The sequence below is a fragment of the Balaenoptera musculus genome, chromosome 7, assembly GCF_009873245.2.
Source record: "Balaenoptera musculus isolate JJ_BM4_2016_0621 chromosome 7, mBalMus1.pri.v3, whole genome shotgun sequence".
Classification (NCBI taxonomy): domain Eukaryota; kingdom Metazoa; phylum Chordata; class Mammalia; order Artiodactyla; family Balaenopteridae; genus Balaenoptera; species Balaenoptera musculus.
Genome location: NC_045791.1, coordinates 51,228,765 through 51,252,722, shown reverse-complemented (window position 1 = coordinate 51,252,722; position 23,958 = coordinate 51,228,765). Strand labels below are relative to the sequence as shown.

General features: G+C 35.3%; 1 protein-coding gene across 5 annotated transcripts in view; it reads right to left on the bottom strand.

Annotated features, from left to right (window-relative positions):
• Positions 1-2,454: 2,454 nt before the first annotated feature.
• PPIG (peptidylprolyl isomerase G) overlaps positions 2,455-23,958 on the bottom strand; it is a 36,880-nt gene continuing 15,376 nt past the window's right edge. For all 5 annotated transcript variants that reach the window (XM_036857914.1, XM_036857917.1, XM_036857915.1 and 2 more), the window contains exons 8-14: positions 22,731-22,760; positions 22,500-22,639; positions 8,038-8,251; positions 7,083-7,244; positions 5,602-5,689; positions 3,973-4,109; positions 2,455-3,785 (exon numbers count right to left, since the gene is read on the bottom strand). In XM_036857914.1, coding sequence (XP_036713809.1) covers positions 2,678-3,785; positions 3,973-4,109; positions 5,602-5,689; positions 7,083-7,244; positions 8,038-8,251; positions 22,500-22,639; positions 22,731-22,760 — 1,879 coding nt within the window. In that variant the 3' untranslated portion in view covers positions 2,455-2,677. The remainder of the gene's footprint in view (positions 3,786-3,972; positions 4,110-5,601; positions 5,690-7,082; positions 7,245-8,037; positions 8,252-22,499; positions 22,640-22,730; positions 22,761-23,958) is intronic.

Genomic DNA, 23,958 nt, shown 5'->3' with positions numbered 1-23,958 from the left:
ATCTGATTAAGAAACTTAGAAACTACAATGCTCTATGAACTCACTACCTATAGAGTAACTGAAAAATGTTTTAAAGCAACCTAGTAGCTTCTCTACAAGCTCTTTAACATTAATCTCTCTGCAGTGTCAATTTCTGTGGCAGACGGTTTACCCAGAAAAAGAATTCACATGAAATAATCATGAAAAAATTTCTCATATATTGCCAATCAAGCAATAAAAACAAACTAATTTAAATATCTTTAAGAGAATATTAAATCAAAGATACTTTGAGGTAAACTGTAAGCTCAAACGTAACTATTATCAATTTGGCAGTAAAGAATTAAATAGTTGACTTTTAGGAAAACAGAGTTGTTCAAAGTAAAAACTAAAGGTTGCACAACTATTAAAAATGTAATGACAGGTTCATTTGATTGGTGTACTATTCAGATGCAAAGGCAGATGAGGTACAATTAATGCTGTTTGATCATTTTCTAAATGTTATTTATATTCTGAAAATAAAATCTAGCTGATTGTCATCTCTCACTTCAACTCCTTCACATATCTGTTCTATTGTAAAAACAGCTAACGAAGTTTTTTTTAAAAGGCTTATAAATAATGTTTAGCATGGAATTGCTTCTTTGATGACCAAAACAGAATACTACTTAAAGAAATTACTATTTTTTTCTCCTATGGTTACTTGTCTATAATTCTTAGTGGATAAAGCTCCAGGATCAGACAACATAGAACTATTTTTACTTAGCATGTTTTTTTTTTAAAATATAATTGTTATTAGAAATCCTTTCTTAAACAGCACCTTTCTTGAAGCTCAAACAGTTCATAACAAAGGCTTTTTAAATGCAGTTTACTGAATTTAAGACAAACAATAACTAATTTAAAATATATAACATTATACAGTTTGGGGACTCAAGACTCAATTATCTCTAAGGTTTGTGGTCAAAGTCTCTAAGGAATCAATCACCCTGGATTATCATAAAATCTATTACTTTTACCATAAGGAAAAAAATTTGGTGAGACTCTGCTACGGATATTTGTTTCAAGATATTGCAAACAATCATTACCCTATTTGTTATATAAATGGCTACCACAATGCCAAATGTATCATTATTGTATTAATCAATAATGGGAAGTATTATGCTAATAAGCATTGCTTTGCTCAGTACAAATAACATTGAGTAGCTACTGGGTTTACGAAGGAGCTACCTTGGTAACAGAGTAGCTATTTGACACTACTGACAAATATTAAAGTACAAAAGCACTCTAGAGGCAACTACTAATTGGATTTCTGAAATTTCTTTTCAAATGAGGCAGGTTTTGTGTTTACTGGATGTTCAATATTTTATTTAGAAGAGAAATTACAGAATAAAAGGCCACACATCACTAAAATAGCAATATACAACACACAAAACTCTAAACGGACTTTGGATATCTTTAATGTTTCACACTGTAAGCTATCAAATTTTGCAACTTTCTACTCTATGTGGCACATGCCAAGTTAAAATAATGATTAACAGTTATGGTATAAAGCCACCTGAATAGAAGAAACCAGAGTCATAAACATGCTACAGCCTACTGTGATGTACAGATAAAAAAGATGCATTTTCTTGCCAGTTGAAACTCACAGTTATGAGAGTTAGGAGAAGTCAGTTCAAGTTAAAAAAAACAACCATGCAACATTTAATACTCAACTCTATATAGGTCAGTGGCCAAAAAGAGAAATCTAAGTTAATGTGTCAATACTAACAATTTTTAGAATCTGTCTAACATAAAGACCTGCACAAGTGGTATGTTTTAGTGAGAAAACTATTTTTTTCATTTTAGAGAAGGGTAATGATAATAATAATAATAAAACATTCCCCCAAAGCAACAGTTTCATCTCTTCAGACCAACAGCAACACAGAACTGAGAATTACAACCTGATCTTCAAGGTACAGTTCTTGTCAGATGCTGTGTAACAGCAAGCCAAGCCCAATCAGTACATCAACTGAAAAAAAATACTAAACTATATTTATAGACAGTGAAGTAAAGCAAAACTAAAGAGGAAAAATATTAATATGAAACAAGCTACCAGCAGAACTATAAAGAGTAACATGAAGTGCAATATAAATAACTATGTATTTTAAAGCGCAAATTACTATAAAATCAAAAGTAATGACTTAATACCTCAAGTTATTAGGGTCCCACTTCTGTGTAATTAAAAGCTGCTGCTGCAAGCCTCTGTTATAAATGCAACAGAAAAATCTACACAAGATTTCTTCTACCTAGTGGCTTCTAAGGTTAATCATGAGAAACATAAGCTTTTGTAACAATGTATTCCAACAATCAGTTATGTTTGTTTCCAACTGGCCCATCACACAAATTAGGGTGTAGAATAGCATGTTTGCTACTGGCTGATTGTTGCAACACAAAAATGCATACATGAAATAGTTAAACACAGCACACAGTATTACACCAAAGTGTTTTTCTCATTTCAAGTTTATTAAAACTTTTGCAGTACAAATTATCCAGGTTGCAGATTATCAAAAGATCGACTCAATAAAGTCCACATTGGAAAAAAAAAAAAAAAAAAGACAAACATAAACCCAAAACAATGAAAAGAAAACAACATAAAGGGGATTCATCAGCAAGTCTCTAAAACTTAAAATTTGAGACAGAATGGAAACAAGTTTATATAACTCACTCATCCACTTTTGTCTTCATCTGTTCCAGGGCTTGATTCATGATCAAATTTTTTATTTTTATCATGTGTGTGGTCATTTTCTTGACCCTTTGATTTTTGGTTTTCTTTTTCCACTGAGGATCTGGTCTTCTCATCCTCCTTATTTTTCAAAGTGGAGAACTTTAATTCATTGTCCTGACTACTTTGTTTCATTTTTGAGAATGGACTTTGATCTCTATCAGCCTTTTTTTCCCTGTTACTATTTGAGCTACTATGATCACGATTTCTAGAGTACATTCTCTTCTCACCCTCAGAATTCTCTTTTCTGTGTGAACTTTTACTTTCTTGGTTTCTGTATTTTTCTTTGTTTCTGCTTTGACTTTCTTCTCTCTCTGAGCTCCGTGAATCTCTCCTCCTTCTCCTCCTATCTTTACTTCTTGATCTTCCTGGCGTTGCTCTTCTCTCTCGGCTCCGTGACCTTCCTCTTCTCCTGTACTCCTGTTCTCTGTATCTATGATACTCCTTGCTTCTGCTGCGATCTCGGTCATGGCTTCTAGACCGCACTCTTCTGCTCCTGTCCCTACTTCTGCTTCGTTCCCTTGTTCTACTATTGTAACTGTGTTTGCCTTTAGTTACATCGCGTTCTCTACTCCTAGACTGTGCACGTCTGTCCTTGTCCTTACTTTTATTATGATCATGCTCATTGCTTTTGGATTCTAACTGTTTAGACTTCTCTTTACTTCTACTCCTTTCCTGATCTTTTCCTTTAGAATCAGACTTTTCTTTTTCTTTAACATTCTCATGATCCCGTTCTTTACTCCTTGACCTCATCCTCTTTTCTTCATGTCTATTATGCTTTGTATCTCTTTCCTTACTCTTTGATTTCTCTTTGCTCTTACTCCTACTTTTCGATTTGGCCCTTTTCTTTACCTTGTTTTTATATTTATCATCTTTTTCTGAATTTCTTCTGATGTCTCTCTCTTTGCTGTCAGATTTATGGTCTTTAACTTTCTTTTCCTTTTCACTTTTTCTGTTTGGACTCTCAGAAACAGGCCTATGATCAGTTATTTTTTTCTCTTTTACTCTAACTGGGCTTCTTTGATTTTCTTTTATTTCATTTAACTCACTCCTAAAAAATGAAGAAAAAAAGTTTTGGGGAAACTTTATTAGGAAAACAATGGTGTCCATTATTGCTGAAATGATATTCTATTTTCCTTAAGACATTCAGAAACAATTGAAATGGCTTTAACTGAAATAATTTTAAATAGTTAAAAAAAATACTTGTTACTACATTTGAAATAAAAGTTAAATCTTACTTATCCCCTTTGATCCATCTTTCACCACTTGATACCCTCATTCTTTGAGCTCTCTGCATCTCCTGCCTCCAATGTGGAGGAGTCTCACTACGTCTGAAACGATCCCTTGATCTGGATCTAGAAGGAGTTCGATAACGCTTTAAAAAAAGAGGGGAAAAAATTAATATATAAAAATATAAAAAGCTTTACAACAATTGCTAAAGTGTACATATTTCTAGGTTCAAAAAAATGTCTGATTTTTCCATGCCTTCTAAAATAACTAAATTTCCCAATTTTCAGGTAGGAAATCAATGAGGCATAACGTGGTTTGATTCTTTGCTTTCATTGCTAATGAAATGTGTGTTTATATGTTCTTGTTTTAAATATTTCTTGGGTTTAAGTTCTAAAACAGTAAATATCGATAGCTATATCCCACATTAACAAAAGCTCTTTTGAATCTTCAATCATTTTTAAGAGTGTAAAGAGGTCCGAAGACAAAAAAGTTTGAAAACTGCCATGAGAATAGTTAGGAAGCCATTTATAGTTCAGAGAATATACCATGGTGAATTGAACTAAGATGGTAGGAGTGGAGCTTGAGAGAAGCAGATAGATTTCAGAGTATTTGGGAGGTTGAGGTTGAACTGACAGGATCTGGTGATGGATAAGTTATATAAGGTAGGGAAGAAAGGGGAGAAACAAAATGATTCTTGGGCTTCAGGTTTAAGTACTTGCACAGGTGGCAGTGTCTGTCACTGAGACCAGAAATCTAAAGGAGGGTCAGGCCTGAAGAAGTGTTTATGCTTACCATGGTATATGATGAGTTTAAAGTGCCCATTAGGCACCTAAATGGTCATCAAATAAGCCTTTGGTGCCAGAAAGGCAGATGAAAAACTGACAGTTATCAGCATACAGGTACCCAGTGAAGTTACGAGAGTGATGATATTGCCCAAGAAGCATATGCAGAGTGAGAAGAGTTAGAACCCTGAGGTACTACAATATTTAAAGATCAGGTAGAAGAGCATGAACTAGCATTGGAAATTTAAGATAGACTGGCCAGAGACAGGAAGAAAAGATGATGGAAGCAGAGGGGAAAGAGTATTACAAGGAGGGAGATTAAATAAGACAAAGACTGAAAGGATCCAATGGATTCTGTGACATGGAACTGACCATAAAGCAAGTGCTGTTTTCAGCAGAATGGCAGAAGACAAACTGAAATGGCTGAGGAACGAGTAGGAAGTGAAGAAATAACATACTAAGTATAGCCACGTTGGTTAAAAGTTTTGAAAAAACAAGAAGATATTTAAATTCTGATGAGGAGAGTCCAGTGAAGAGAAAGAGTATGAAATAAAAGAATAGGTTTAATTTTTAACAAGCATAGGGACACAGCAGTCAGGAAGTAACAAAGGGATACAAGAAAGATCTCAGTCTCATTTTATGCCATGTACATGTAAAATCCATTAACATCCCATGGATTTTCAATGTGGAAGAACCAACACAAAGATGTTACTATAAAAAGAGAACATATAATTCAATATCCTTATCTACTCTAAATTTTAACTACTTATGTATAAAACAATACTTAAGAAACACTCCAGGATTATTTAAGATAAATGCAATACTATTAGGACTTCTGGGAAAAGAATCACCTACCCTTGGTCCTCTTCCTTTAATTTTCCTGCCAGACCTAGTAACTAAAAGTCGCCTCTGGTATGAAGCAGGCTGGGAGTTAAGTAGATTACTAGAAGGAAGCAAAGGGAAAATTAAAAAACATTATTTTATAAAAATAAATCTGGAGAACATAGCTTTACTGATCTAAACTAATAAATTTAAAGTCTTACATATATAATCAGTGGTTCTCAACCAGGAATATTATCAATCCTAGTAGGTATCTGGAAAAGTATGGGAGCATTTTTACAACTGTCAGTGACTAGAGGGTGCTATTGGTACTGAGTGACAAGTCAGGAATGCTAAAATCTTGTAATGTGTGAAGATGAAGAACTATCCTGTTCCCAAATGCCAACTGTGTCCTGTTGAGAAACACTGTTATATAATCATCACTAAGATGAAGTCAACTTGATAGTGCTAAGGAACTCAGAGTAGGCTATATGCTGTTGAGAGAACAATTTTAAAGCTATCTGATTCTAAAGTATCTTACTATCCTATAAGCAGTTGTTCACTGGTAATAAAACTATAGAGAAATGTAATTAATGTGAATTAAACAGAGACAAGATGGTCTGAATTAGCAAAATGTTTAATATCATGCTTTATACCAGAAAGGGAAACTATTTATTTTCAAATAATAATGAGTTAATATTTAATTAGCACTAACAATATCTGTGTATGTTATATTTGAAAAATGCATTCTAAAGTAGCTCAAATATCTTCTCCTTAATATTTACTTTCTTAGAAACACAATTTCCTATTAACTGAGTAAACTCAATCCAATCCATCAAAGTTATCCCAATTCAAGTAACCAAGACTTATTTTTATATGTTTACTATATTATGAAAGTATAGGGGGAATGCTCAGAATTTTATTACTTTTAAATACGTTATTTCCAATTATAAATAAGAGATACCCATCTTTTTTTCTATCTTTGGACATAATTATTAAAATGATTCATAAAGAACTAACAACTTCTAATACTAATAATGTGAACTTATGTAGAAAAATTTTCAAAGTACTTGAATATGCTATCAATTTTCAATACAACAATATTGTAAACCAGGCAAGAAAAACAGCATTTTCCCCCATCAGACAAACTGAAAAATAAAGGTTCTTACTTGCTTAAAAGTTTAATGTATACAAATAACAGAGTAAAACACTTGTTTTAAATGGAATTTGTTTGGAATGACACTTAACATATCTTTTTGCCATTTGCAGTGCTTGTTTTTTTTTTTAATTAATGTAACTTTTATTCAAAAATCTGTCTGAATTAAGTCAATTTATCTTTTCAGCTATGTGGTTAGCAAAAAGGAGCTTTGCTAACATTATCCTACTAAGAAATTTCAATCTTGGGACAAGGTCACCAATTAAATCTTATCTAAAATAAGCAAATACGGTTTTTTAAAAAAGAAAGGTTCTGTGGTAGAGAGTGTAGGGCAGTTTATAAAGTAAACATATTCACATACCACTCTCTCTCTCTCTCCCTGTTCTTCCTTTCTTTTTCATCAGCTTTAGGAGGACTTTTTCTCATTAGGAATCTATTTTCAGGTACTGGAGGGATTTCTTCTGGACGAACAGTAGACTGGGGTTGTGCTTCAAGATTTTCAGCCTCACTTTCACTAGATGCGCTTTAATAGAAACATACAAAACAAATTCCACTTGGTTATTATGTACCTACCCCGATTTTCCAATTGTTGGTATTTCTTTCCTTTGTAATATGTACACTATATACATCATTCTGTCCCCCATCTCTGACCAAAGATGCAATTACATGGGGAAAATACTCATTCCTCTGACAAACCAACCAAAAACCAAAACCAAATGTTTCTGTTATCACATTCTCAAAAAATATTTTCCAATAAAATGGAACCAAAATATGATACTTCATGTGCAATGCCCTCTGATAAATTTAAAATACTTGAAAATATAGGTAAAGAAACTGCTTTAGAGGCAACAGGCTTATAAAGATGAGTTTTAGTACAACCATAGATTATTTCAGACAAAACAGAAAAGAAAAGAAATATGCTGACATTATCTGCTTTCTACCCTATGCTATCATAGGAGGAAAAAAAAATAAAGAACAAAAAAGCGAGAGACTGCTACAGAAAATAAAGAAAACAATCATTGGTTTCCTATAATTCTCACTAATCTTATATTCCTCCCATAAAATACAAACCTATATAACCAAAAGGTCATTGAGTTCAGACAAAATGAACTGAATGGTTTTGTTGAAAATTAAAATGAATGTACCCAAATTTAATCTATAGACTGTAGAATATCAAAATGGTCTTATACTTCATGCTATGAAACATTTCTCACTATTTTCATGCTCCATATAATTGATCCAAAATCACAATAGATTTATATATAAACAGAAGGGAATTAGAATACAAAGTCAGTACTGTAAAAATAAATTAAGACCTTTTCTTGCTTTTCTTTCGCTTCTTCTTTTCTTTCTTGTGTTTACGAGAATTTTTCCTATGTTTCTTCTTTCTTTTTTTTGATTTCTCTTCAGAAACACTTTCAGAATCAGAAGAATCAGAAGAGGACTGAGAATCGCTTGAACTATCTGAGTCACTGGATGATGATGAGGAGGAGGATGATGATTTATGCCTTTTCTTTTCTTCTTTCCTAGCTTTAATAAAAAGCAAAACGGTTTGGTCAACACTTTTAGACAAACTTTTTAAGTGGAAGTTTAGATTTTTTTGCAGATTCTCAAAGTCCAGTATTTAACACTTAGCTCATCCAGCTATTTGAACTGAGGGGTACAGGAAAGGAGTTAAGACTCAAGATTAGAATCCAGATCTCCAGATTCATGGGTCAGTTACATTTATATCTAAAGAATTCTGGAAAAGTAATAGGTAAATCTAAAACATTAAACTAAGTTAATTTTAGGAATCATATGAATAACATACTTTTTTAAAGGCACAGAAATAACATTCAAGAATCCCAGATTCTAATCTTTTTGTAGTTTTCAACTTTTTCTCTTATTATCAATATTGGAAGTACAACCGTAGGAGAGAAGTAATAGAAAAAATACTATGCATGAATGTGGAAAGATAAGAAACACGATTCTACTGGCATGGGCTTATTCAATGCCTGAGTATTCCTCTAATGATTAAGAAATTTAGCTTCGGTTGAAGAGCAGACTTACAACAGGGGGTAGTGGTAGTCATCTGCCAATGATTAATAACTATGTTTTGGGGTCTCTACAAAAAGTAATTTCAAATTTAAATTTTATTTTGGGTTAAGGAAGTTTAATTTTAAAAGGGGTCTCAAAACTCAAATGCTTTAAGGATGAGGAAACTAACACAGATAAGTGAGGTTAACCAGGAAATGGAGAAAGATATGACAGACTGGACAGAGCTTCGCCCACCTAACAGTATTCTAATTCAAACCATGGTGGACTTAAAGAAGTGAATTCAACAATCTGATTAAAAAATGGGCAGAGGACCTGAATAGACATTTTCCCAAAGAAGACATACAGATGCCAACAGGCACATGAAAAGATGCTCAACATCACTAATCATCAGAGAAATGCAAATCAAAATAACGAGATAGCACCTCACACCTGTCAGAATGGCTATTATCAAAAAAGACAACACATAACAAGCATTGGTGAAGATGTGGAGAAAAGGGACCCCTTGTGCACTGTTTGTGGGAATGTAAATTGGTATAGCCAGTATGGGAAGTAGCATGGAGGATCCTCAAAAAGTTAAAATAGCAGTGCCATATGACCCAGCAATTCTATTTCTGGGTATTTATCCAAAGAAAACGAAAACACTAATTCTTTAAGATATATGCAACTCAACCTTCACTGCAGCATTATTTACAATAGCCAAGATATGGGAGCAACCTAAGTGTCCATCGATACGTGAATGCATAAAGAAGATGTAGCTCGCACACACGTGTGCGCACGCGCATGCACACACACACGCAATGGAATATTACTTAGCCATAAAACTTAGTATTATGCTAAGTGAAATAAGTCAGACAGAAAAAGGCAAATACTGTGTGATTTCAATTATATGTGGAATCTAAAGAACAAAACAAATGAACATACATAACAAAACAGAAACAGACTCATAGATACAGTGAAGAAACTAGTGGTTGCCAGAGGAGAAGGTGAGTAAGGGGATGGGAAAGTAGGTTTATGGGATTAAGAGGTACAAACTTCCAGTTATAAAATAAGTCATGGGGATGTAGTGTAGAGCACAGGGAATATAGTCAATAATATTGTAGTATCTCTGTATGGTGACAGAGAGTAACTAGACTTATTATGGTGATCATTTTGTAATGTATAAAAATATCAAATCACTGTTGTATACCTGAAATCAATAGAATATTTTAAGTCCATTATGCCTTAATTAAAACGAAGTAAGTGAATTCAGGCTAAAGCTGGGACAATATTGATATATGGATAACTAGAATACAGTGGAACACAAAATATATTAGAATCCATCAGTTCACAATGATATAGGTAAATAAAGTATAAAGCATTTATCCTTCTTATCATATATGAACTGTATCACTGGCTAATCAAATAGTAGATGAAGGGAAGATGCTCTTTATCAAAAGTACTCCAAGAATAAATGAATAAGGAATTACAGAGTTAGAATATCACCATTTTACAACTCCTAAGGAGGCACTGCCCACCAATGGCCACTGCAGAGCACAGAGACAACCTGTCCTAAGTGACTCCTGCTCCCATCAAATAGAATTTAAAAAAATCAAAACTACATCTGATCAATTTTCTAGATCTAACTACAAAGTTCTATGAAATAGAAGCACAGAAAGAACACATTACGTAACACAGGGATGCAATCTGTAAAGTTCAGTGTGTGCAATAATGGGAAAGAAACACTACAGGACAAATGACCTAGCTTGTTCAACAAATAAATCTCAAGAAACATAAAAAGAAATGGTGGGATAATCTATTAAAAACAAAAAAAATTTACAACACCAACCCAAATGTTTGAACCTGATTTGGATTCAAATTCAAACATCAAAAAATAAACATTAACTAAACAATTAGAAATTTGAACACTGTAAGGATTTCTGACATTTAGGAACGTATGTGTGTATATGTCTGCATATGATTATGGTATGGTTATTTTTTTCAGAAGAGTCACCTTTAGAGACAGTGAAATATTTATCAATAAAATGTTATGCCTAGAATTTGCTTCAAACAGGAAATGGAGAACTGTCTAAGGATAGGTAACATGAGATTAGCCATAAATTAATTGGTAAAGATGGGTAATGAACATGGGTGATCTGTTATACAATTTCAATCACTTTTGTATATGTTAGTATTTTCCATAATTTAAAAAAAATCAAAGAGGACAAAGAAAATATCTCTGGACTGACTGTTGGCTGTCTGTTTACAGACCTTAATTGAAAGGGTTAACAGCTGGTTTGCAACCTTTCTGTTAGCTTCAGAACACCTGAGGATTTGGCACTTGGTTGGCACTTGACCAAATTATTCTTGAAACTTATTTATTTATTTATGGCTGCATTGGGGCCTTCTCTAGTTGTGGTGAGTGGGGGCTAACTCTTCACTGTGGTGCACAGGCTTCTCATTGTGGTGGCTTCTCTTGTTGCGGAGCACAGGCTCTAGGCATGCAGGCTTCAGCAGTTGTGGCACACGGGCTCAGTAGTTGTGGCGCACGGGCTTAGTTCTAAGCTCCACAGTGTGTGGAATCTTCCTGGACCAGGGATTGAAACAGTGTCCCTCCCCTGCATTGGCAGGAGGATTCTTAACCACTGCACCACCAGGGAAGTCCCTCTTGAAACTCTTAACTCAGAATTTATAGGAGTGTACTGAGTTACAGAGATTAATGAGAATCTGGCTGGAGTTACTGTGTACTTGCCCAAGGGTCTGTGGTTCACTGTTAAGATTGTTTCTCTAATACCGATGAGATGCTGCTGCACTGGAGAATGGGAACAAGGTATAAAAGCTGAAGGAACTCCAGAGTAATAGCTTCAATGAACTTATTAGGTAGTCTTCCTCACCCAGTCATGCTCCTCAGGACCACGAACCTATTAAGCTGAGATGCCTGGGATATATGCAAGCTCTACCTAGAACTCATGAGTTCTCTACTATGATGCTGCTGTTCAAGCTGTGCTGTTTCCTGTCCTGTATCCTTGTTTAATGATAAATAAGCTTAGTGCTGAGTGAAGCCTATCTTGTCTCATGAGTCCAATTGTTAATCTGATCCCAAGACCACTGTTGATGGTGAGGCAGTATGGGTATGCAAACTGAAAAACCTACTTGCATACACTAAAAACCTGAGGGGTGGAGCGGGGGGTGAGAATCAAACTTAAAGAAACCTAAGGAAGAAAATAAATTCATAATGAATATGAGTAACTCTAAATACAAGTATCTGAGGCCATATAATATGGAGACAAAAAAAATATTCCATATAAGCACAGAATACAGCTGTTAAAATTACTTGACAAAACATAGTAATGCTCTTCCCCATGATTAACAAAGCTTTATTCACCAGCTCCAATTTATATTTATTTTGCATTGTGATTCTTTCCTGAGAAATACACTGCAGTTGGTTTCGTTAAAAGGCAAGCCCGAGAAGCAAGAAGAACTACAGAGTCCTGCAGCCTGTGGAACGAAAACCACATTCACAGAAAGACAGACAAAATGAAAAGGCAGAGGACTATGTACCAGATGAAGGAACAAGATAAAACCCCAGAAAAACAACTAAATGGAGATAGACAAACTTCCAGAAAATGAATTCAGAATAATGATAGTGAAGATGATCTGGGACCTCGGAAAAAGAATGGAGGCAAAGATTGAGAAGATGCAAGAAATGTTTAACAAAGACCTAGAAGAATTAAAGAACAAACAAACAGAGATGAACAATACAATAACTGAAATGAAAAATACACTAGAAAGAATCAATAGCAGAATAACGGAGGCAGAAGAACAGATAAGTGACCTAGAAGACAGAATGGTGGAATTCACTGCCACAGAACAGAATAAAGAAAAAAGAATGAAAAAGAAATGAAGACAGCCTAAGAGACCTCTGGGACAACATTAAACACACCAACATTCACATTATAGGGGTCCCAGAAGGAGAAGAGAGAGAAATGACCCAAGAAAATATGTGAAGAGATTACAGTCGAAAACTTTCCTAACATGGGAAAGGAAATAGCCACCCAAGTCCAGGAAGCGCAGCGAGTCCCATACAGAATAAACCCAAGGAGAAACACGCTGAGACACAGGGTAATCAAATTGGCAAAAATTAAAGACAAAGAAAAATTATTGAAAGCAGAAAGGGAAAAACGACAAATAACATACAAGGGAACTCCAATAAGGTTAACAGCTGATTTCTCAGCAGAAACTCTACAAGCCAGAAGGGCGTGGCATGATATACTTAAAGTGATGAAAGGGAAGAACCTACAACCAAGATTACTCTACCTGGCAAGGATCTCATTCAGATTCAATGGAGAAATCAAAAGCTTTACAGACAAGCAAGAGCTAAGAGAATTCACCACCAAACCAGCTCTACAACAAATGCTAAAGGAACTTCTCTAAGTGGGAAACACAAGAGAAGAAAAGGACCTACAAAAACAAACCCAAAACAATTAAGAAAATGGTCACAGGAACATACATATCGATAATTACCTTAAATGTGAATGGATTAAATGCTCCAACCAAAAGACACAGGCTTGCTGAATGGATACGAAAACAAGACCCATATATATGTTGTCTACAAGAGACCCACTTCAGACCTACGAACACATACAGACTGAAAGTGAGGGGATGGAAAAAGATACTCCATGCAAATGGGAATCACAAGAAAGCTGGAGTAGCAATACTCATATCAGATAAAATAGACTTTAAAATAAAGAATGTTACAAGAGACAAGGAAGGACACTACATAATGATCAAGGGATCAATCCAAGAAGAAGATAAAACAATTATAAATATATATGCACCCAACATAGGAGCACCTCAATATATAAGGCAACTGCTAACAGCTGTAAAAGAGAATGTCGACAGTAACACAATAATAGTGGGGGACTTTTAACACCTCACTTACGCCAATGGACAGATCATCCAAACAGAAAATTAATAAGGAAACACAAGCTTTAAATGGCACAACAGACCAGATAGATTTAATTGATATTTATAGGACATTCCATCTGAAAACAGATTACACGTTCTTCTCAAGTGTACACAGAACATTCTCCAGGACAGATCACATCTTGGGTCACAAATCAAGCCTCAGTAAATTTAAGAAAACTGAAATCATATCAAGCATCTTTTCCAACCACAACTCTATGAGATTAGAAATAAATTACAGGGAAAAAAATGTAAAAAACACAAACATGTGGAGGCTAAACAATGTGTTACTAAATAACCAAGAGATCACTTAAGAAATCAAAGTGGAAATCAAAAAATAGCTAGAGACAAATGACAACGAGAACACGATGATCCAAAGTCTATGGGATGCAGCAAAAGCAGTTCTAAGAGGGAAGTTCATAGCAATACAATCCTACCTCAAGAAACAAGAAAAATCTCAATCTAAGCTTACCAAAAAAAAAAAAAAAAAAAAGCAAGCCCATTCTCCCCACCAAATGCATTAAATATATTTCAAATAACCATTATTTAGTTTTCACTTCACTTTTCACATAAGCATTTGAGTGAAGCAAAATATCACAACAATACAGAAGACCATAAAAAAGATTTATAACTATTTTTAGGGTAATATAATCTGCCCAAGTATTAGATGATATGAACTATAAAAGGAAAATAAACTGTGTTTTTAGGGAGGATGCCTTGGAATAGAACCTAGAAAGCTCTAAGGTTGAAAGGTTCCCTCTTTTCATGTTTCTCAACATTATTTTTGAGTGAAATTTAATTTACGGCCCCTTTTCCTATGAATCTGCTCTGAAAAAATGATAATATGATTGAGAAAGAGCAGCTAAAGAACAGAAGAGTAAGAAGAAAAAAAATAGAGACATGACAATATCAATATTAGTTCTAACAGAATGTAGTTTGAGTTTCAAAATTTGTGTTAACCTAAATTTAAAAATATGATTTAGGCACATCGTGAATCTGCATGAAATTTTATCCTGCTCAGATCAACAAGTATGTTTAACTGAATAGTACATAGATATATATTTAACATGATGCCAGGACATGGAGAGAAAGAATTGTAGAGTATAAATGGGGAAGTTCCATAGCAAACTTCTGCCCTCAGAGAGTTTACTGTCTATTTGGAAAATAAGACCAACAAGTGTGAATTTAATAGCAAACAGCATCTGAAAACATACATTGAGTTGTAATAAATTTTCTAGAAACTCTGACTATAAATTATATATGGATTTGTTAGTCAATATGGTCAATAAGGACAAGAGTAAAGCAGAAAGGGTTTGGAGAAGCACAGTCAGTTCTGCTGTTAGACAGCATATGCATTTCTTTTTCTTTAAAAAATTTTTTGGCCCTGCTGCGTGGCATGTGGGATCTTAGTTCCCCGACCAGGGATCGAACCCACGCCCCCTGCAATGGAAGTGCGAGTCTTAACCACTGGACCGCCAGGGAAGTCCCCTAACATATGCATTTCTATAAATAACTGTGCCATGGAAAACTGTACAACAAAAACTACATGGCTTATAGGAAAAATGGGGTTAGGGGCACAAAACTCAAAAACTTCATCAGTGACACATTAAAAAAAAAAGATAGGAAACTAATAAAAATAGCAACAGAGCTTTCACACGTTAAATAGTTAAGAAATACATAAATACGACAATAAATATGGCAGTTTGAGAAAATCATGGGTTTGCTTGTGAAGTGAATGTCAGTAAGGCTACAGCTTGTGAGTTACTGTAAAGTTAGTGGAAGGGGGGGTGATATGAAATCAGATGAAATTAGATGGAAAGTACAAACTGTACTTAGGCGTGGCTCATGACACAAGTGATGAACTGAGGTAGCTTAGTAGATGTGTGAGGTGTGCGTATGTGTAAATGTTTTTTTTTTTGGCCATGTCGTACGGCTTGAAGGATCTCAGTTCCCCAACCAGGGAATGAATCCGGGCCATGGGGCAGTGAAAGCGCCAAATCCTAACCACCAGGCCACTAGGGAACTCCCCTGTGTATGTGTAGTTTTTGTGTATTCCTGTAAAGCTGTTCAACTGCATATGGTTTTCTGCACTCAGCATTTATTGTAGACAAGAGCATGCAGAGGCAAAGGTGAAACTGATGTTACGTTCAAATTATCTTCTAATGTATCGACTGAATGGAATAAATGCATGTTTTCAAAACAAGCAGTATAGCAGAACTGACTATGTTAGGATTTGAAATAGGGGCAGGAAAAAGTAGTGTGGAGTAGTATCTGTAGAGTGCCTACAAACCGCTAGTAAGCACTGAACAAACTCCTTTATAGGTGTAATTTAAGGATGAGTAGATTCTGGATATAAAAGGGAAGATTTTACAACACTTTAAAAGTATGAAGAAAGGAATGGAGAAATTGTGAAGATGGAATAGATTCATCTCTTCCTATCCTCCTGCTAAGTGTAAGTAGAAATCCTAGACATAATACAAAAAGAAACAAACATAAGAAGACTCTGAAAGGTAGAAAGAAGGCAGAGTGGCCAGGGATCTCTGGATTTGAAGGTGACATGGTGATTTTCAATCTGTCTCCCATATACCCTAGACATCACGCTGGAGAAGCCTGCAACTCAGAAATGCCAATGGACACAGGTTTTTAAAAGCCCCAAGAAAGGCCTGCTCTCTCCAGACAGAGAACTAGAAAAAAGATGGTTTCGCAGGACAAAAAATTTGTCACCAATACCTGCTTTACTCTAAGCAAATACTAAGGGGGAAAATTAAAAAAAAAGGTTCACCAACTCCCTCTTGGCTCTATCAGCAGAGACAAAGTAGAGAATTTGGATTTCCAGTACCCTCCTCTTCAAGCAGTGTTCCCCTTCCCTTGCCAAAGTGATGTCAGTAGAGACAAAGTGGGAAGCCTGGGCTTCAGCTCCCCTCACTGCACCAGCAGGTGGCACAGATTTCAGAGAAGGAAGCTAGAGAAAAAGATTCTTTAAATTTATATATGAAGTCCTGGGAGGAGACCCCCAAGTTAAACTGACCAGAACTAATATGGCAAAAGGTTCGAGAATTAAACTACAGTGTTGAATAGCATCCAGTTTTTCAGTAGCATACAAATGAAACCAGAAAAGTACTGCAAGGGCTCTGGAAACTGAATTATCTTTGAAACCACAATCTACAAAAGGAGGCCAGGACCTACATGCTAAACCTATATAAGGTGACTGCCTGCTAAAAACAGAAAACATAAACAGAATCCAGAGTCTCATAACGTACAATACCCCAAATTTCCAGGACAAAATTTAAAAAAAAAAATCACTAATAATTTCAAGAACCAGGAAAATCACAACTTAAGTAAGAAAAAACAATCAAAAGATGCCAACACCCAGAAGACTCACATGTTGGAATTAACAAGGATTTTTAAAAAGCCATCTTAAAAATGCTTCCACAAGCAATTGTTAATGTTCTTTAAACAATGAAAAAAAAGTTAAAAAATCTCAGGAGAAAAGAAGATATAAAGTATCAAAAGGAATTTTAGAACTGAAAAATACAATGATACAATAACTGAAATAAAATGTGCTCAATATCAGAGTGGGGATGACAGGGAAACTGTTAGCGAACCAGAGACAGACCAATAGAAATTACCCAACCAGAACATCAGAGAAAGTAAAAAGAACAAACAAAAAATGAACAGAGCTTCAGAGACCTGTAGAACAATAAACAAAAGATCTAACATTTGTGTTATCGGAATCCCAGGAGAAAAATCTGAAATTAAAAAAAATTTAAAAATAATAATGGCAGAAAATTCCCTCATTACCTACGGGGAACAACGATTTGAATGACAACAGACTTCTCACTTGAAACCACAGAGGCCAGAAGGAAGTGGCCTAACACTTTTTTATGTGTTGAAAGAACTGCCAACCCAGAATTCTACATCTAGTGAAAATACCCATCATGAAAGAAAGGGAAATAAAGACATTTCAGAAAACTAAGATAGTTACCAGCAGACTTACCCTTAAAAAAATGGTTAATTTCTCCAAACAAAAGGAAATACAAGGAGGTTTGGAGTTGAGTAAAAATATGAGGCAAAGCAATTAACAATCAACTCATATAAAAACAAATATAAATGGCTCCTAAGGAGATGATAACATCAAATACCTTAGAGAAATGCTTATTTAAACCAGCTTTAAAAACAACAACAAGGGGGCTTCCCTGGTGGCGCAGTGGTTGAGAATCTGCCTGCCAATGCAGGGGACACGGGTTCGAGCCCTGGTCTGGGAAGATCCCACATGCCGTGGAGCAACTGGGCCCGTGAGCCACAACTACTGAGCCTGCGCGTCTGGAGCCTGTGCTCCGCAACAAGAGAGGCCGCGATAGTGAGAGGCCCGCGCACCGCGATGAAGAGTGGCCCCCGCTTGCCGCAACTAGAGAAAGCCCTCGCACAGAAACGAAGACCCAACACAGCCAAAAATAAATAAATAAAATTAAAAACAAACAAACAAACAAACAACAACCAACCCTATAATTAGGCTGGCAAAGATTAAAGAGTTTGATATTATGTGGCTCTGCAAAGGGCATAGGGAAATTAACTTTCTTATATTCTAGTGGCAGTGCCTACCAACATTACAAATGCAGACCCCTATAATCTGTTAATTCTATTTCTAGGAATTTATCTTATATTATCAACATTCACATACATGTAAAATGATACAGAAAATTTGAGAAGGGGAACTGATGGGCAGAAATGGAAAAAAGACTTTTCACTGACTATCCTTTTATGCTTTCTAAATTTTGAACAAAATCAATGTATTAAATTTTAAAACTGAAGAAATTTTAAAACTCCCAATCTGACAACAATTGTTGTCACCCCGTTCTCCAAAAAACCCTACTTCCTGCCTAACCACTTAAAATCTATTTCAAAGTATCACTTATAAGCATATAACCATCCTTAAGATAAAAGAGCAACATTTTTTAACTCTTGGGCCACTTCTGGTTGGTTTATTTTAGATTATTTAGATTATGCAGTTTGCTTATCAATCACTGTGTAAAAGAAATTCCCAACCCTGTTCACTGACCTTTGCTGGGAGGGGAGGTAGGATGTGGTGTAATACTACTGGGTACTGACTTTACTAGTATGTTGTTAAGGTGAAAAAACAAACTTCCAGAACATTTTACTTGTAAAAACATATGGTAAGAAAATGCTGCTTTACTAGTTTTTTGAGAAGTATAAATTTTATACCAATGAATTTCACGTGAAACCTTTAAATTGAAGGAAATTTCAAGGCCATCAGCAAAATAAGGTTTGAAATAGAGAAGAGAACTATACCTCAAATGAACCTCTTTTCATTTCAAAAATACTGGGTCTCCCCTCTAAACAGTTTCGAAGTTTAACATCCCACTATTCTCCATTAAAAGTGCTATCATCATGGCTCTTAATTCCAGGATAAAGACACTGAAATGGGATCCTGTCACCATACAAATGAGTGTCTGATCTTTTCTACTGTCTCCTGAGTACAAGATTCACCAGCTGCTTCCTCTATTGTGCTCTTCTTTCTGTACTGCCAGGTAATCTGTTTTCTACCACATATATGCAAGATTTCTGCTCATATAACTATTTATTTATCGCCATGCTGCCATAACTCAGCACTTGTGTTTCTATGTACTCTGTAATATATCATCAGCCCCAACTCATGCTGCATGGCAAAGGTGGACAGACCTCTCTTTAACAACTGCAGGGAACTCTGAAGAGACCAGCATGATCTGAGATCATGGTAACTCTTGAAAAGCCAGGAAGTACCTTCATCAGGGTAGTGGTCTGTGTTCTATCTTAGACTTTGCCCCTTGAGCCTCTACTGGGATGCAGTTTTGATTAGCCTCCTGTGTTCCTCCTCTGCATCTGTTGGAAGGATCTTCCCCTTGACTCTGAACCTTCTCAGGCACATTCAAATAGCCACAAAAAGTAGAATTTCCAATCTCACAACAGCAAAGGGAAGGCCCAGGATGATTGCCCAGACTCACCAAGACCACTTACAGGTGGGCCCAGACAATCAGATTTCTTCAGAAGTCTTTTTGTTTTCTTTCAGGAAGTTAGAAAAAGAAAAAAAAAAGATTCGGTATTTATTTCTTTTTAAAGTGGGGTGTGTATGTCTCAAGCAAGGTTTTAAATATGATGATGATGATGAACACCGCTGTGTTACACAAAGCTTTTTGACTATGTCCAATTTAAGATTGTAAGATGGCCATCAAACTTATAAACTGGAAGGAAGACACAGCTCTGCCTAAAAAAAAAAGATTTTATTGATGCATGACAAAATCCATTCTGACCAATGTTCTGAATGGTAATTGAAGGACTGTAGAGTAACAGGTGCCAAACTGTGTGACCTCAAACATAAAGATCTTTTCCTCTTTCCACAGTGTAATCCAGAACAGAGCAGGCATGGAAGGTACGACTCAAAACAAATCTGGCCTTTCAGTAACTCCTGCGCAGACAGTAACAAAGGGCCAAATCTTCCCCAACTGATGAAACTGATAAGGGCAAGATATACTTCCTTAGCATGAGTCTGAGGAACACACACTAGAACACGACATCAACTTTCAGCACAAGTTCCTGGCCACAATGGCACGGGCAAAATTAGCATTTGTTGCTTCAGGTGAAAATATATTATAAAAACATAATAATATACAAAGAGTGACATTCATTCACCTTCTCATCCTTTCAGCAAATATTCAAAAACTGACTATTTAGTACCAAAAGAATCTTTACACCAAATTTATTAGAGTCTATGATAACATTTATGGTTTAAGATGTAAGCTTTTTAATTACCTCTTCTAAATATGTAAACCACACAGCATCCTTAACTTTTATAAGCAGAGAATAGATCCTAACACAAGATCCTGAAAGACTATAAAACGCAAGAAAAAAGCCAAAAAACGGTTAAGTACAGAATAAAAGATGAATACTTTCTAGATGATGTGGGAAGAAATAATGCCTTAAACCAAAATATTCCAATTGTACTGACAACACTTTGAAGAATTAAATAGCAGAAGATTCAGGGTCTAAAATATGCAAAGATTAATATAGATTGCTTTTTAGTTTCTATTTTTTCAAAAAAAGGTAAGATACTCAACGACACTTCATTCTTTCTGAATCATCACGAACACAAGGCATACATTATAACTGCTGTTTGTAAATAACGATAGATAGCCAGACTCTTGAACACAAGAAGTTAATTAAACAGTCCCAGTATGAGCTGCAGCAATATTCCTGTGATGGTTTACAAGGTATATATTTGACATAACAGAGAAGAAAGTGAAATCATTAGAATCAAAGTGGAATGCAGAGAAAGAAAATTAAAAATAAGCCTTCTCCAGGGAATTCCCTGGAGGTCCAGTGGTTAGGACTCGGCACTTTCCCTGCTGCGGGCCCTGGTTCAATCCCTGATTGGGGAACTAAAGAAAAGCAAAATAAAACGTGCATATTACAGAGCACATCAGTATACCTAAAATTTGAGAACAGAATGTTCTACTTAGGGCAATTCTGAAAGGAATATTAAAGACTTTAATGAGTTAGCAACATGTAACAGAAAAAGCTCTAGATCTGGAGCCAGCAAACTTGGGCTTGAGGTCTAGTTCCCTGATGTAGTAAATACTAATCTCCTTGACTGTATCTGTAAAATGAGGAAAATAATATTGGTCTTATACAGTTCTTGTGAGGATCAGAAAAGATTACAGAGACTCTCTTGTTAACCATGAAAAACTAAGTACTGAGATTATTTATTATTCCCTGGACGATTAATAGGAAGATTAGGTCAATTCAATACTTTATTGCTTTCTACACAGATTTGAAGGTAATCTCACCCCATTACTTTTAGAGTGTCAGGCTCAATATCTGTAATAAACAACAGCAGTTACATATTTCTTATATAATATAAAGACTTAAAATACTTACTTAAAAAACCAAGTTCTACCATTTCAGATAATATATCAAACTACCAGTCGTGTTAACTTCAAGTGTTCTTGTCTAAGTAAAAGAAGTTTCTCAAACATGCCAGATGCTTCTGAATCTAAGCAGTGCATGAAGGGGAAATAATTTATTCCCGTAAAGTTTATTAGTCTATGTTAATCTCTTCAACTGTCATCCTCCCCACACTGTCTCTTTCCCTAGAATAATATTTATTTACCATGCTATTTAGACAACTACACTTTTTAAAAAGCCCAAAAAATAAAGTGGAAGCAGATGGATGAATTACTGCAAATAATTCAAGGAAAGTTAAGCAGTTCCATGATAAATGAACAAAGTATGAAGTAAGATAAAACACATTTGAAAACACAAAAATACATTTAAAAACACAAAAACTTCTTATTTATATTCACTTTAGCGTAAAGATCGTGCCAACTAATTAGAGTGTGTTTGTTTTGTGTGCGTAAGAGTTATCAGAAATATATACTTGCTTTTAGGGACTTCCCTGGTGGCACAGTGCTTAAGAATCTGCCTGCCAATGCAGGAGACACGGATTCGAGCCCTGGTCTGGGAAGATCCCGCATGCCGCAGAGCAACTAAGCCTGTGCACCACAACTACTGAGCCTGCGCTCTACAGCCCGCGAGCCACAACTACTGAAGCCCGTGCACCTAGAGCCCGTGCTCCGCAACAAGAGGAGCCACCGCAATGAGAAGCCCGCGCACCCCAACGAAGAGTAGCTCCTGCTAGCCGCAACTAGAGAAAGCCCGCACGCAGCAACGAAGATGCAACACAGCCAAATAAATAAATAAACAAACAAACAGATTTTAAAAAAGAGAAATATATACTTGTTTTTACCTTTAGATTTGGGAATTAGCTCTCCACAACTGAGTATCCGCACCTCAGCAAATGGTTTGCTAGCTGCATCTGTTTTCTGGTTTTCTATCTCTCTCACAACTTCTTGACCAGAAATCACTTGCCCAAAAACAACATGATGCCTAAAGAGTCAAGTAAAGATGACTAAATAAAAGCTTCTTATTTTAATATTAATTTAAAGTAGGTTGTAAAATAAATTAAAATAATCTTTACCCATCTAAATGAGGAGTTGGTTTTGTTGTTCTTTTGGAAGTCATCAGATAGAAGAATAAAAACAAAGTCAGAGAAAAACAAAGTTAGCATCTCTAAAAAGGAAAAGAAAATAACTGCATTGGAAACAAAGTAGCAAACAAAGAAATCATATATATGCTATCTTAACATAATAGAATCTTATTTACCTGAATCTTAAATAGAATCGAATGCAAGATGCTTTCGACAATGCATTTTCAAAAACTTGTTTTGAAATACCTATACACTCTTGAAAACTTACATGAAATCAAAGTTGACATTTTGGTGTTATTTCTATCCATCCATGTTTCTTGCATGTAACTGGGTTCTTATTGAATATCCACAGTTGTACAGTGTTCTACTGTCTGGGCATACCATAATTTATCAAACCATTTCACCAGTTTATGGGTTTAACAGCAGTGTTTTTCAATCTTAACATTTTCAACAGTTAAAGCCCAGGTCATATTCTGATGTCCTCATACATGTTCTGTTGGACCTGAACAGAAATGGTCCATGTAGTGTTTATAAATTTTTAAATTAGCTGCCAAGACTTAAAAATGTGGATACTTCTATATAAAAATCCAGATTGCAGACCTTTTTGAAAACATGGAAAGACATGGCACCTGGCATGTGGCAATAATTGGTCAGGCTGAGTATCCCTGCCTTCTCTAATACAGAGATTAATCATTAAGTTTCTTATCCCAGCAGCCTTTACTCCCTTATATTACTTGCCTAAGACCTATGGGTATTTGAGTTTGTTATCCCTAACATAAAGTAAACTTCACACTGAAGAAAGATATCTGCATTACAATTTGGACAAAACCTAAAATTAGCAAAAAGTTAATTTTTAAAAATCCTTTTCTCCACATCAACCTGAAAGCTTTGTAGCTAAGAAAGCTGCTATCTGAGTAGCTATGAAGACACACTGTACAACAGACTGAATATGGGCATTGTACAAGATTTGTTATTTTAAAAATCTTATCAAAAAAGGCATTAGAAATTTGGAAGAAGGAACACAATTTAAGCTAACTTTTGATTAAAACACACACACCAAAAAAAATTCTAACACATACATGTATTTTTAAAAGTTCACCTTATTTTAAAAACTAATAACCGGTTATTGTTTTCTCACTGTAACAGCTATGATCACCTGAACTTGCTAAAACCACCTAGAAATGTAAAAACCTAGGTGTACACTATATATGTATTTGTG